Source organism: Anas acuta, chromosome 7 (genome assembly GCF_963932015.1).
Source record: "Anas acuta chromosome 7, bAnaAcu1.1, whole genome shotgun sequence".
Lineage (NCBI taxonomy): Eukaryota > Metazoa > Chordata > Aves > Anseriformes > Anatidae > Anas > Anas acuta.
The window spans coordinates 18,717,872-18,733,121 of NC_088985.1; the positions used below are offsets into that span (position 1 = coordinate 18,717,872).

The window sequence follows — 15,250 nt, forward strand, 5'->3', positions numbered from 1 at the left end:
TGGCTTCCAGAAGTAGCTGGCTCCTCCTAGTCATCAGCCAGCAATGCATATATCATTGTACAGATACAACCATTACTTTGATTCCTAGGAGTTGGAGCAGCTTTGAATAACTGAAAACATTCTGGTCTGTTTGTCAGCAATAGTATTTTTTTCTAGTGAATTTCTTCTGGTATGGTTTTAATCCTTTCTCTTCCAAGATGATATCGTGTAACTCCTTGAGTTACAGAAATAATTTCTTTGTAAAAAGATCACAGCTGATTGAAACTTCCTTGTGGTTTCTGATTTTCTTTTTTTCCCTTACTGTAAAAGTAGCTGTGTCAGGATTTGTTTTCTGGATCCTGTTTTTCTCCATAAAGCGCACCTGAAGAAATGGTCATCAGTGGTAGTGTCTGGTGCCAAACGGAATAACTTCTCTTGATGTTGGACCCGATTTTAGTTGAAAGGGAAGAGCAATCTGGCATTATCTCAGTGTGAAATGCGCCAGTAAAGCAAACCAGATTCTGAATGGTACATTTCTCCCCCTCCCCCTGCCTCTTCAGGATCTCGTGGAGAAGGTGATGGTGCTGAGCAGGTCCATTGAGATGCTCCGAGGCACAGCAGGACCAGCGCCAGGCCCTGTCTTGGCAGAGCGAATCACGCAGTATGCCAGTCTTCTGGCATCACAGGGATGCTTGGCAGCTGCAATGGATTACCTGCCCAACAGCTCCAAAGAGGTGAGTGAGAAACAAGTTGTTGTGGGAAAGGTTACTAAAAGGGGAAAAATGACAATTTCCACAAGAGAGCTTTGGGTTTTGACTTGCATCAGGACTTAAGGTTTCACCTTAATTATTGTAACTTGAGAGTAGAGCTTTTTTTTTTTTTTTTTTTTTTCTAAGACCATGGCATTTGTTGGTTTTTGTTTGTTTCTTTGTAGTGCCTTTGATTTGGGGAAAAGAAGGAAACTAAAAAACTTGTAATAGGGTTCCTGGAGAGCACTGTTCGGAAGTAGCTTTCCAGGGAAGTCGTGTCTAGTTCTGATACCTAGCTGGTAGAAGGGAATGAGGAGGCCAGCTTGTAGTTCAAAGCAAATCTGACCAGTGCTCAAATGTGAATGGAGGTTGGAGAGGGAATACCATAAAGATTGTGAGAAGGATCAGGAAGGCTTCATCTGTGAGGGAATACATCCTAAAATTTGTCACTTACAGGTTTGTTTTTCCTGGTGGCTACTGTAGAAATGGAGCATCAGGCTGCAAAGCTAGCCGTGCTTTGGATTGGAGTCTGCTTTGAATACCACCCCAGTAGCCTCCATTTAAAGGTGCTTCTCCTAACACATAGTTTGTTTCAGCTCCTGATCGAACAGCTCCGAGACCGTCTCTTCCATGCTCAAGGAGGGAATGTGGGTGATCAGCAGCCACCCCCTTTCCCCTACGCTCGTGTCGATGTAGGTGTCATTAAACAGACGTCTCCAGCAGCCAAGAGGGGTTCCACCCCTGAAGGAGCGGCCCGCAAAACAGGTCCCAAACATCCAGAGAAGGTAGGCCTTAAATTCAATTGCTCGTGGCTTGGGGAGAGGGAAGAAGGCTGCTGGGTTGGGGAAGGCATGTGAAGTAATGTGAGATGGTGCAGACTGCAGGTGTTGAGGATCTCATCAGTGATATTCTTCCCTGGAGCAAACACGAGATCTTTAATAATGCAGAAGTGGGCTGTACGTCTTCTTTTCACAAAGTCCTGACCCACATCTAGTCACTGAGGAAGACCACTACAAGTGCAGTGATCCACTGCCACTTCTAATGGAGTCTGAGATCTCACATACTGAGCAAAAAGGGGGCTGTGATTCATTCTCCTATGCCACCTCACCCTCAGATCTCAGTAAAATCAGTGCAGTATGGCTTCATCTCAGTTCCTGGCTCAAGAAAACTGTGTTCAAGAAGTTTTGCGTCCAGTTTCCTTTACTTCTTTATTTCTTCATTATTTCGTCTGGTTTTGCTTCCAGGAAGTGACTATGTGGAAGTTGGTTCCTGAGGGCAAATCCTTGTGAAAGCCTGGGAATACACTGAAGAGCGTGTTTCCCAGCCACTAGAGCAAGCTATGTGATGGGAAAGAAAGGGCCATCAAGTGTTGTGCCAGCAGAGGAAGCACCCAGGCTTGTTCTCTTTGCCTTCTCCTGCCAAACACAGTGATGGTTTGAGGGTCGTCCTTTGTGCTCCAGGTAGCAGTCAGGCCTTTGATCCAATCCATCCAGAGCACTGACAGAAGCAGCAGCACCTCTTGCCTGAGAAGTGACAGGGACAGAAAGTACATCTGTTTTATGTATGTGTCCTATATGACTCCTTTAGCCATTTCAAAGTCCTTCGTTTTGTTATTGCAGCCCAGCTATCAGTCACTTACCCCTTCGGCACCCCCTCAGCCTTCAGTGCCTTCCCTCTTCACGCCTCAGCCAGTGCCAGCGTTGTCCATGACACCTCATCATGCTGCTGCCCCCCAGGCCAGCGCTGGTCTGCAAACAGGAGTCTATTCCAGAGGGCCCCCATACCCACAGTACAACTTGGGCATGGTTCCAGCGACAGCTTCAGGGCCAGGTAAGCACTGCCTGATAGTTGTGTTTGTTCTCCAGGTCTTCTGTAGACTTCCACAGACCAAAATCTTCAGCAGAGATGGCTGCTTTACCTCTTTCTCACAGGTCTGTTGTACTTAAAAAGAACAAGTCAGCTGTCAGAGAAGCTTCTCAGCGCTTCTGACATTTCTACTTCTAGTAACTGTTGCTGCACTACCACTGTTGTTAAGCATATATAGGGATAGAGGAGCCACTACTAACTTTGTGGCAGGGTTTGACTGATGTAGCCTGGGTTATGGGGGATACACTTCGCATGAACACACTAGGGCATGGCTTGGAGAAGGGAAGACTTATTGGGATGAAGGAGAGCACCAGGAGTAGATTGAACATGGAACGAGCGATGCTGATACACTCTTTCTCATTTGTAGCTCTGTCACAGTCTCAGCCATTCAGCCCCGCGGCAGCCAGACCTGGTGGTCCTGCTTCCTTCCCCAGCCAGCCTCCTCTGTCAGGACAGTCCATGCCCATGACATCTCCTGGTGTTCTACCACCTGGACCTGCCCTCTTCACTCCAGCCTCGGTCCCATCGTCTCAGCTTCCTGCAGCTTCTCCTTTCCCTGTGGCCAGCCAGTCTCCTCTAGGTTTCTCTTCAGCACCGTTCAGCTGCCCCATGAACATGGGTTACCCTCAGGGTGGTCCTGGAGCTCCATCTACTAAGCCCCTGCCAGCAGCCAGCCTTCCTCCTCCTCCCACAGGTAAGTACTGCTTGGGTGACTTGGGTGCCCAGGCACTCCTGGAGGCAGTTTGCAGTACATAACAGACACGGGCCTTCTGAGCTCTGGTCTGTTTCCTAAAGGCTAGATGTGGGATTCTCGAAGTCTAACCTTACAGGCTTGTTGTGCTGAGGCTTGCTGTGGTGGTGGAATATAGCAATGATGACAGTTTCAGTCAGGCTGTTCAGCTTCTCTGTCCCCTGGGTTGTGGTTACAAGATGCTGTCTCTTCAGGTTCCTAGCACACCCTTGAGTAATCACTCACTCCAGAGGCATCTGGTCTGACTGAAAGGGTGCTAGTTCCTGGGGGATTATTGGTGGAAGGCTTGCCGATCTTATCCCTGCTTATGTAACTTAAATTAAAAGTACGTTTGAAATGCTGGGGTAGCAAGGTGGTTCTTCTTTGTCCGTGAGATGCCCCTTGCCTAGCTTCAAGATAAAATTCCTGTGTGCTGTGCTTTGATTCTCCTCATCGTTTCCTGTTGCCATAAAATGTTTGCCATGGAGTCTCCTCTGGTTTCCCCTCTGCAGTGTACTAACACTGTGCAAGTTCCTTCTGAAAAGCTATTAGGGATAGTATCCAGGGATATTACTTGCTGAGTAAAAGCTGTTGGTGATGATGACTCCCACCCTACCTTGATTTTCAGGTTTCTTCCCTTGGCTAGATCCCCACATGGATCATGCAGGTAGTACACCAAGAAGCCTCCAGAGCTGTGGGGGAGGCAATGTTGCTGCTTCCAGTGAAATATGGGGGGTGTGTGCATGTTTAGTATGCATGCATGCATGCCTGATCACTGCTGTTTGTTGTTTCCTTGCATGTCTGGAGAGCTGTGCAACCAGGGTTGCTGTTGCCCAGGTTTTGATGTGTACTGTTTTTAGCCTGGAAAGGGACTGTAGGATCCCTAAATCTAGCCAGACTTACTTCCTTTGTAAACTCCTGAACATGAGCTCGTGGAGAAATTCTTACTAGCACAGTGAAGAGAGATCTTTGCTTGTAGAAATCCCATGCTCTCGGTGGGCATCAAGGACAGGGCGAAGGACAATAACGTGTTGGCTGATCTCCCGTCTGGCTAGGTTAATCCCTGACTTCATCTTGTGACAGTTGTATTTTTTCTAGGACAGGCATTGCTAGAGAGACTGCTGCTATGGAGTGTTCTTTTCAGGGTTGTTGAGAAATTGTCTTTCACAAGTAGTAGAGGCAAGATAGCCAGGGTTTTATCCCAGCAAAATGCAGCAGGTTCCTGTTGTCTCGTGTCTGATGATTAAGTGCCTGGCTTAAAGACTACAATTTAAATAGCTGTTTCCTGTGAGGATTCAAAGTGCCACTGGGCTGGAATAGTGCCAGGGACTGCTAGGCCACAAGCTCGGTGGGGGCCAGCAGAGTTCTAGGGCACAGAATCCCCAAGCTAGAAATAAGTGCCAACTTAATTAAACTACTGATCCAAACTCATCAGAGAGTGAGTCTTGAAATCATGGGAAAAGGGAGGGCTAAAAGAGGCTGCCAGAGTTTTAATAATAAAGGTAATTAAAGTAATGAAGCACCTTTTGCATCTTTCCCCTGTGATTTTTAAAGCTCAGTTGAGGATCAGTGGCTCATTAAGTGTGGCACTGAGCTCCAGCAATTTTGATATTGCCCCATAGAATTATGCCACTTTCTCACAGATTCTGCTCGTCTCGTGGGCCTGAGGTTATTAATACTGGCATGACAAAAGAAGCACTGGGGTTCTGTCTAGAGATCCAGGTACCCTTACAAGACAGCCATAGACAAGGTAGTTGGAATTTGGCTGTAGCAAAATGAAGTGTGGTTGAATGTCTTTTGATGTCGTGTTGTCTGATGGATTTTTAATTACCTAGTGTGAGGTTCAGGGCTAGGTACCACTGACTCTCTGCTGAGACACCCTTCTGCTCCCAAGAACTTTGCTGGCCAAGTCTGTTCCTTTCTAGCTGAGAAGGCAGCAAATTTTAGTAAGCTTTGTTCCTGAGTATCCTTTTGGAAAGGGAAAATTTCAGCCCACCTCTGAAGTCTTCCTCTATCACAGTAACCTGCACTGCTGTGGACTTCCACAGTGAGGCACTCCTGTAAGTGTTCCTGAGAAACCCTTTCACCCATAGAGTAGCCTTTGCTGAAAAACCACAGCACTAGATTCTCTATCTGGGGAACCCCAGGAAATCCCTGATTCCACATGCAGGTCCTGACTAACATCCAGACCTGACTCTTGAGGCTGACTTCTGCAGCCTGTGCAGAATGTGGAAGGCTTCAGGTAGTTGAAGAAAAGGCTTTCTGTGTGGGATTAGGGGGGTACCAGGACAGTCTGATCAGATGTCACCTCTTGAAGCCTGTGTACATATTCAGATGCTGAGAAGGTAATTAGGAGAAAGGAAATCAAGAGCAGTTCTTGGGTCTGTGAACTGAAACTCAAATTCCTCAGATGAAATGGTCTGAAGGTGCAGTGATGGGGGAATTAGAGACATGGGCCCTTTGCTGATGGGAGTTCCAAACCATGAATTGCAGCTGTGGCCATCTTCTCCTAGTCTGACATCTGTGTATTGTTCTGTCTCTTGACAGCTCAGGAATCTTGGACTGATCCATCTGTAAGAGGAGGCCTTCAGAAGAAAAAGGTAAGCTTTCGACTAGAATATGTGCTGGTTGCCTTTTACCCAGGGAGCTGCATGCAAAAGATGCATTCCTCTAACCGTTCCTTGTCACGCTCAGCACCTCTCATTCCATTATGATCCTGCATGATATACAGTACTAGGATTGCAGTCTAAATCATCCTGACTCTTTGCCATCCAAACTCACATACCGTTATCCAGGGTGGCTGTTTTGTACCGTGTTTATGTTGGTGGTGGTGCTGCATCTTCTCTCAGTACTTCCCAGGCTGACTACAGTCACCTGTTGCTAGAAATACAGATTTAAACTTAACCCCTTGCCCATGCACCTTTTTTGATGCAGCTTGAAAGATCATGCTAAATTAACACCTGACTGTTGGGGGCAGCATTTCCCCTCAGCACGGTGAGACCCACGGTGATTTTCCTTAGGTGCTGAGATGGCACCTTCTGAAAGAAGTTGGGACAGGTGTAGCTTTGAGCTGTGTGCCACATTTGCCTTGCTGCTCTCCACCTTGTAGTGATTGCACTGGAGGACCTGTAAGCTGAGCTATTTTGCAACAAATGCTCTCAATACCCCATTTCTATTACTGCTGCCTGCTGGCAGGTGCAATGAGAAGCTTCTTTGGCACCATTCCCGCCCCCCACTCCTCTTCTTTAGCTTGGAAGAGACTTCTCGCCCTTTTTCTGGCAGCATAGCTGGGAACCTGCTTCAGGCTGTGCTCACTACAACAGGATTAGCCTCTTGTTAAAGCCATCTCCTTTTGATCTAGCCCTGTCAGAGTGAATCTATCCTGACTCTCTGGCTTAGCAGGGGCACGATGAAGTGTTTGCAAGAGGATTCTCCCCCCATGTCGTGGGATTTTCTTCAACACTTGCTCTGTTGGACACTTTACTGCTGCTAATCTCTACATTCAGGACTCGTGCCGTCGCAGAGCCAAGGCGGCTTTCTGAGGACCAGTGCTTTCAGGGGCAACGGATCTCTTTGATTGAACAATTCCAGAGGGGTTTTCTTGCTGTTGCTTTGACTGTTCATCTCGGATGCAAGAGGAAGGGCCCCATGCTCTTGAGTCAGGGGGCTTCAAAGAACAGGGATGTGTTACACATCTTGAGAACTGGGCTCTCTGCAAGTTAGAAAGGATGTTGAATTTGACTGTGGAGAGTGTAACCAACCCTTCTTCCTTGGACTTGTTTTTTTGTGTGATTTTTTTTTATTTTTTAATCTTTCTTGTTTTTTTTTTGCTGACAGTTGCCTGAGAAATTTACTCCTCCAGCTCCCATCACAGCTCCAGTAATGAGCCTTCCCACTGAGCCCCAAGGGATCCATCCTTCACTCTCCAGGTTGCAGGAATCTGGCCAGTCACCCCCAGGAGCACCCAAGGAAGGCAGCCTGCAGGTATCCAAGGAAAGTGTGGTATTCCCCAGCCACCAGCTCCTTGTCAAGTAGAAAAACAACTTGGCTTTTGAGATTCTTATTGCTTGGCAGCTGCAGGGCTTGTGCCTGCTCCTTTGTCCTTGTAACATATCTCTGCCTGAGTGTTAGAGGAATAGTTAGAATTGCTGCCAGGGTGGAAAATGACACCTGGGTATGGCTGGGAGGGAGGGAGAGCAGACTGGCTGTCGGCCTGCTGAGAGTTGGGAATCCACAGCGGCCTGACGCTATACTGCGGTCTGAGGATGATAATATAACTCAGTGCTTCCAGGTATTCTCTGGATTTTCCAAGGGGTGACATTCTTTCTGCTCATAGTTGCAGAAGGGGAATTTGTCTGCTCCAGCCTTACATGTTCCTGTTGTATTCATTCAGCTGCTTCTGTCTCTGGCAGTATCACCAGCTACCTGCAGAGAGAGTTGAGAGGAAGGAGTTGCCGCCTGAGCACCAGGGGCTGAAGACTACCTTTGAAGGGCTGGTGCAGCGCTGCTCTGCTGTTGCCACTGATCCCGTAAGTCCTCCTTTCTCTGGCCTTTGGCTTGTTTGTCCTCACTGATGTTTGACTTCTATGTACTTCCTTCCTTGGTCAGGGTAAGAGAGGGAGAGTCGTCTCCATATAGTGAGGTTAATCTCCATCTGCCTCCTTCATTTGTGCTATAGGCTTGTTCGTCTCATGGGATCTGAGGTGCATTCTCTAGGATTTACCCAGTACTTCTCATTGCCTATTTGGATCAATGGTTCTGTCCTACTGGCTCTTTTTTCTGAGGAAAGCAGAAGGAATGACCCAGCTGATTCAGCTTCATTTTTCACTGGCTTGATCTGCAGATAGTTCCTGCAGAGCTGGTATTGCCAGCCATCCTCAGAGCTTAAAGAGAAAGGCTGAGAGAGAAAGCCAGACAATCTTTGTGTCTGAGTCACTGAAATTTCTCCACCTCAGCTCCTGGAAGGCTGTTGGCACGTGTGCTGCATCACATGAATGTATCAGGCCAGGCTATGTTCAGAAGCAAAACAGTGTTTGACACATCATGTTATATTAAGCTGTAAGGTCTTCCCAGACCTTAGGGTTACTGTGAAGCCTTCCAGGTGACTTCTACTTAGTAGGTGTTGGGAAAAGCACTGAGCCCTGCCTGTCAAACTGTCCTGGGGTCAGACAGCTTATGTGTAACAGTAGTTTCAGCATGTTTGCTGTGTGCATTCCGGGAGTGCAGTATAGCAGTTTCTGGGAGATAACCTAAAGTTTCCCTCTAGGGATGGAAAGACCTGTGGCTTGGGCTTAATGTTCTCTAGCTCTAAGCTGACATGGAAGTTGTGGGGCTGGATTTGTACAGCAATACAATGCACCTGAGCTCCTGAGCGTGCCAGGCCTGTCCCAGCATTGCCCAGAGACAGGTATTTCTATCCACAGTATAATGATAATGTACCTGTGAGTGGATTATCCAAGGTGGGACCCCAATGGGGTCAGTCCCACCAGTTCGTCAGTACTCAGATCCTCTTGTTGGTGGCTGCCTGGACTAAAAAGTATATTCCCTCCTTTCTAGTAGTTGCTCTGTCGTGTAGTCTGCAAACACTGTTACAAGGGAGGAATGTCTAGGCTGGGAGATGGGAACAAATTCCTGTCTTGGGAAGAGAACATGTGCATAAATACGTGCACAGTGAGGTCGTGGCTGGTTGTATCACAGTCTCTGGCTGTAATCTGTCTGGCAGAGGTTGTGATGCTGCTGAAATGCAAGATGCTGTGGGGAAGAAAAGAGGGGAGGGCTGAACAAGAGCAAACTGATACTGGAAGCAGTGGGCTTTAATCCCTGGCAGAGCTAGCAATACCTATTTTACTTTAGAAAACTCGAAGAAAGCTGGAGGATGCATTGCAGCGGCTGGAGACCTTGTACGAGAAGCTCCGCGAGCAGGCGGTAAGTAGGTGCCACCATTCCCTGTGATTGAGTTGGTTTCCTGGTCCCACCTCTGTCCTGGGCTGTGGGCCTTGGTGTCTGCCTCAGTATTTCCAGCACATATCTTCTTAAGAAAGCTAGGGATTGCCAAACCTTATCATGTTCCTTGAATCCAGCCTGCCTTATACATTTTTTTCCCTTAACCTTGGCTCAGATATAACGTAAGGAAAAGCTGGGGAGGTATTTGCAGGATACTTTTCCCCCAGGAAGGATACTGATATATTGACAGGTTCCAGATGGGAATGGGAAGTTTTAAAGGAATGTTTTTGGGGTGGTTATTAAGTGTGAATCTAGTGTAACCTCTAGCTTGGAAAACTGAAACAGCTGATGCCAATTGCTGGAGGGTTATCAGTCAAGGGAAGAATGCTTGTAACATACATTCTTTCCCTGAGTGTCCAAATTATGCTTGAACAGAGACAGGATTCTGTGCTAGATGGACCTTTGACCTCCACAAATACATCAGATATTCACTTAATGCTGAAATGGTATTACCTAGGACCTGCATTCACTGTAACCCAGCCTGGGTATTGGTTTAATATTTGTCATGGGCTGGGAAACTGAGGGAGAGAGCAGGCTATTCCTCCTGCCAGTGCTTGGCTGTGTAGGTGCTGCGTTTCGTGAGGATTAGGTAGAGATCAGGAGGGAGGGGTATGGAGGGAGTCGGGGGCCTGTGTAACAGTGCTGGGCATTCTGACTTGTTTCTACTCCCTTCCTACAGCTCTCTCCAACCATCCTCATGGGTCTCCATGAGATTGCCCACTGCATTGAAGCTAGGAACTACCAACAGGGTCTCCTGGTTCACACCCAGGTGGTGAGCAGCAGCAGTTTCAGTGAGGTGTCTGGTTTCATGCCCATCCTGAAAGTCCTCATGACCATTGCTGGCAAGCTGAACGTATAAGGTGCGGAGCAGCTGGTGCAGTGCATGCTGAGAGCTGGTGGACTCCCTCACCTGTCGATGTGCTGCAGGTTGTGGACTCTCCTTCTGACTCTGGAGAAATGTCTGTGCCAGCGCCTGGAACTGTGCTGAGCCAGCGTTCCTGGCCCCATCTGCTCTCCAGAAAGCCCACTGGACTGTGGGTCTCCTGGAGGCTGTTCTCTCCCTGCTATACCCCCAAAGCTACTTCCCAACCCAGGGCTCTCAATTTCAGGTTGTCAGGTTACGCAGAGATTCCCCCCAGAACTGCTCTGTGTACCTCTTCCCTGCTCCCCCAGCACAAAGGGGGAACTTCCTCCTTCCCAGGCTGACACTGCTTTTCAATAAGAGACAAACAGGGCTGGCACCTCGGGCTCTATTCCCGGCTGCCTCATGACAGCACGGGACCCTGGGACCTGTGGTGTTTCTGCTCCATTGGGCTGCAGCCAGGATCTCTCCTCTGGTTCTTTCTTTAACTTCATTCTAATATTTGACTCACTTCTTGCCCTTCTGTTCTCATACCTGCTACAACTAGGGCTAACTGCAAGCCTGCTCTGGGATAGCTTTGGTTCTCTCTTTCACCTTCACCCAGCCCTCTCTTTTCCTAGAAGGGTAATCAGGAGACCCAACTATCCCCCACACCCTCCAGTATCCCTTTTTCCCCCATAAGCTGTAGGCTTAAGCCTTTGTTTCAGACCCAGGGCTGGTTTCACCCTTCCAGCTCCTGGGACTCTCCCATTCAGGAATGCTGACAAGTTGGGCTGCTCTGTGTGCTCCTCCCCAGAGCCAGTAGCATTGTGTGTCTGGGCTAAAAGCTGCACTGGCTAGCTGGCCTTTTTCACTTCCTTTATGCTAGCACGGTTGGCTTGTTGCCAGCTGCTGGTATCTAAAGGGATTTCCGGGCAGTCTAAGGGCTTTAGAAGCAGCAGGAGTCATACAGGTCCCTTTAAGTATCCCCTTGAGCTACTCAGACTGACCCAAACTCAAGCAGGAGGAGAGAGCTTGTTGCTCCAAGTGTGGTGTGTTCATTCTGCCTGTGGCAATGGGTATGTGCAAAGGTGGTTCTCAAAGCCCCTTGGCACCGTGGTGGTAGAAATGTGCTGCAGGAGGTGGCATTGTCAGGTCCCAAGGACTTGGCTGTACTGAAGCTTCTAATTACTGTGGCATTCCCTCTGGGCTAAAATAAATGAATGAAGCAAATGCATGAAGTCCTGTGGAAGAAATCTGGGAAGGTAGATGGGATTTTAGGGCACTTTTGTCTTTCCCTCTGTTCCTCCTCCCTTGTCTTCCTCTCTCGCCATCTTTCATGCTAGCTGGGCAGAGCAATTGGACCCTAGCTGGGAGTGAGGCTTCTTCCCAGTGTTTGACTGCAGCCAGCCCCTGCTTTCCTCTGCTTGCTGCTAGAGTGGTAATGCCATCGTGGGTTTGTGGTTCAGTGACTTACATGGATCAGCCTGCTCTACCACGGGACTTCGGAGGGAGGGGAATCAGAGAAGGGAGGGAGAGGGTATGTCTCATCCTCTCCTTTGCAGGTCAAAGTGCCTCCTTGTTGCTGCTGTGTTATATTTCTATTGCTGCACTTTGATGCACTGAGAGATTACAGAACAGTGAAATAAAAGCTGTGTTTTGTGACGCTTCTAGCTTTCTTCTTAGGCTTGGGCCTAAAGGCAGTTGCCTGTCGTGTCTGGTTACAGGGGGGCTTCTTTCAGTCTTCAGGGCCTCCTACTGAGTTCTCAGCTCAAAAAATGATGTGGGGCAAACCAGATCATGGGCTCTGTGGGTGTGGGCAGCAAACATCCTGGTTTGAGATCTCAGGTCTTACCTGCTCCACAGGGCTGCAGGGTCAGAGAACTGTTCTTCAAGATACCTTCCTCAGTTGTTACTGTCCTTCTGCTTCAGATACAAGAAGATCCCTGCAATGCTGGGGTTCCCCTGGGGAATCCCAGTGGTGTTGAGGATTTTGCACTTGGAATCAGGAGTTGGAAGGATATCAGTAAGTAAAGAGAGCCCTTGATGAGATCCTCTCCTGTTAAAAACCACTGTTACGCCACTGAAGCCATGATACTTAAACAAGCACTAGGATCTGACCTTCTTTGTGGAAATCAAATGTATACCATTGAATTGGCAGTTCTTGCCACCAATTAATAACTTCTGAATCTTGGCTGATTTCACCTAAGATTTTAAGAAGGTATGAAGGCTGAGGTGGAACAGTAGTGAGATAAAGAGGGAAGAATCAAAAAAATAAGTACTAAAAAAAAAATGTTGCTAGCTGGCTTGCTATTGTATTTGTACAGGCCAGCCAGTCAGAAGACATGAAACTGAAGTATGAGGGACTATATTACCCGTCTTTTGGTTGGGATGATTTGGGAGGAAATAAAAGTTGAGAAACACTGTTTGGATGGAGGAAGATTTGGCCACTGTTAGGAAGGGACCATGGTTTATGCGGGTTCTGGGCTATTAGAGATACAATACACACATTCAAGGAAAAACAACCTTTTTTCAATTCTGTGTGCAGGGGCAAATGCCAGGTGTAAGGGAGCCTTGCAGTGCTGCAGGAGCAGTTAGCAACCAATCTGGCCTCCCAGCTCTCCTTCATCGAGGGAGATGCAAGCTGATTTTCAAGGGCTGTACTTGTGTCGTGACCCTTGGATTCTGCTGTTCTGGATCTAGTTGTGGTACCCTGTGCAGTCCAGCCTATTTGCTTTAACTCAGGCCACTTGTTGTACCACTGGGAAATTAGATTTTTTTCCATCTGTTTCTCAGATGCATTTGGTTTCCGTTTCCTCCAGCACGCACTGCACCTGCTGTCCTTGGGTTCGTGCAGAGACTGCCTACTTACCTTGCTTTTGCTCTTAGTCCTTCCTGCTTGTCCCCTTTGTCTCCCCATTGCTCAGTTCTGCTTCAGGTTTACTGCAGTGAGCACTGCCCCTAAAACTCTTGGTAGGGTAACCAAACAGGTGGTAGTGAGGGGACCCACTCAAGGGGCTCGGAGAGGCCAGGCCTCAGTCTCTGCAGCCCTAGTGCTGTTTGCTGCCTCAGAGGTGCAGTTGGAAAGCACTGCTCCAGGTACAGCACTGTCTGGCTGCCAACAGCTTCTGGTTTACAGACAGCAGCCTGTCCATGCCTCCCATGTGGGCACATGCTGCTGCAGCGTCCCTGCACTGCTGTTTCTGTTGGGTGAGAAGGCCTCCAGTTTGACAAAGAATTGGAGGGGCAGGAGGAAGGGATCCCTGGGCATGGAGAACAGAGCTCTAATCCTGTTGCAGATAACATCATGTCTGTAGGCTAGGCTTGTGTGTGTTTGGGGGAACTGGAGGGGCAGAGATTGTTAGGCAGTATTTGTTTGTAAAGCCACTTGCTCTGAAGATAATGCTTGCACTAACTTCTATTGAGGGAGCAGTGTGAGTCCCCACAAAGTCCTTTCCCAAAGTGTCTTTGAAGCCAAGAACCCATTGAAAGGAAGAAAGGCCAAGAGAGGGGATTAGTTTGTTCAGCAGCTGTGAATTTCAGTGGGAGGCTGATGAACTCCAAAGTCTTTGTTGAGATTTTTTTTTGTAAGGAGCCCTGCTGGAGGGAGAGACCCACACGGGGGCCGCGGCCTTAGACAAGAAGGAATCCGAAGCGGCAGGGAGCTGTAAACGGGCCACAAGGACTTTTCCCAAACACTTTTCGGAAAAGGTGTTGTGAAGAGAGCGGAGGGGGATTAGCATGTGAAATGACACTTTCCATTGACTCCACAGAGGGGAGGGGAAAAGGGCTGGCTGGCTGATTTATTAGCATTTTGTTCCCTTCTCTTTTCTGCGCCCCCAGCAGCCCCCCTCCCCTTGCTCCCCTCCTCCTTGAGCCCTCTAAAGAGGTTTGGATTGGAAAAGGGAGCGGGGGGCTGCCTGTTTGTGTGTCATCTGGGCGAAGGTGACCACCTGGGAAGCTGAATGTAAATATTTCTCCTCTGAGGAATGCGCCTTCATTAAAGCGAAATGAATACATGGAAGCATCCAATCCTGCCACACAATGGCTGCAGTGCCTTTACTGCCTAGGGCTGCTTTTGCTGGGGAGGGGGACCCCTCTGGGCCCCGACCCGCTGCTGAGGTCAGCACATTTTGCAGCTGTGGTGTCGCCATTTTGTCCCAGAGAAAGAAGCATGCGGCGGTGGGGCCCCTGCTCCCAATGCTCCCAATGCACCCTGTGTGCCCCCTCGCCCCAGCAGGCCTGGGGAGGGATGGGGACACTGTTCCCCTTCGCCAACTGGCGTCGCCCTGCCTGGTGGGCGCATCCTGGTCTGCGCCACAGTCTTCACAGGGCACTTGTGTGGGGCAATGGCACAGGCAGGGGAGGGAAGGAAACAGCTTCCACAGTTTCCCCTTTTCTTCTTTTTTGAAGCTGGCTGTGGAATGGGGGAGCACAGAGGGACAAGGGGTGGAAGCTGTCCTCTCTGCCTTGTGGTTGCCCCTAAGCTAGCCTGTTCTGAAGCTCTTCTCTGCTAGGTGACAGGCTCTCTGCAGCTCTCTACTTTCCTGCCTAAGGATGCATTCCCACCCCGGGGAGCAGGGCGAGGTGGTGCCAGAGATGCAAGGGAGACCTGGGGCAAGGTCCTTGTGTTAATAGGAATTTTGTGCACACAGCTGGTGGCTTGTGTCTGGAGCAGAAGTGTTTCAGCTTTCCCTGAGAATAGGCCAAGATTTTTTTTTTTCTTCAGTTTTTGAACTGCCAGATTCTTGCTTCATGTGAATACTCTTGCTCTGGTGGGACCTCAGCTTGCCCTAGGTCTGAATTCCCAGCCCCATCAAAACAGCCCTGAGATGAAGGGGATATTTTATAACTGAGACACACATACAGACTGTGGAGTGTCTTAGTGTGTCACCTCTGAAATGGGCACTTGGGCCTCTATCTGCCCCCTCTCACCTCCTTTTCTTCTCACAGCTGCACTGCAGTTTGAGCTTGCCTGAGGCTGCATCCAAGAGAGCAAACCCTTTCCTATCATGATAGGGGTGGAGGTGGAGGGAACTGGTCAGCTGTCCTTGTGCTAAACAGATGAGTAAGTGTCTGTGT

At 48.7% G+C, this 15,250-nt stretch overlaps 1 protein-coding gene across 3 annotated transcripts in view; it reads left to right on the plus strand.

Moving 5' to 3' along the window:
* SEC31B (SEC31 homolog B, COPII coat complex component) overlaps positions 1 to 11,833 on the plus strand; it is a 30,489-nt gene extending 18,656 nt beyond the window's left edge. For 2 of the 3 annotated variants that reach the window (XM_068689659.1, XM_068689660.1), the window contains exons 18-27: positions 540 to 713; positions 1,325 to 1,513; positions 2,348 to 2,558; positions 2,962 to 3,288; positions 3,953 to 3,991; positions 5,872 to 5,924; positions 7,162 to 7,308; positions 7,737 to 7,853; positions 9,178 to 9,249; positions 10,007 to 11,833. In XM_068689659.1, the coding sequence (XP_068545760.1) occupies positions 540 to 713; positions 1,325 to 1,513; positions 2,348 to 2,558; positions 2,962 to 3,288; positions 3,953 to 3,991; positions 5,872 to 5,924; positions 7,162 to 7,308; positions 7,737 to 7,853; positions 9,178 to 9,249; positions 10,007 to 10,186 (1,509 nt within the window). In that variant the 3' untranslated portion in view covers positions 10,187 to 11,833. The remainder of the gene's footprint in view (positions 1 to 539; positions 714 to 1,324; positions 1,514 to 2,347; positions 2,559 to 2,961; positions 3,289 to 3,952; positions 3,992 to 5,871; positions 5,925 to 7,161; positions 7,309 to 7,736; positions 7,854 to 9,177; positions 9,250 to 10,006) is intronic. The other variant, XM_068689661.1, reaches the window with a different exon arrangement.
* Positions 11,834 to 15,250: the final 3,417 nt, after the last annotated feature.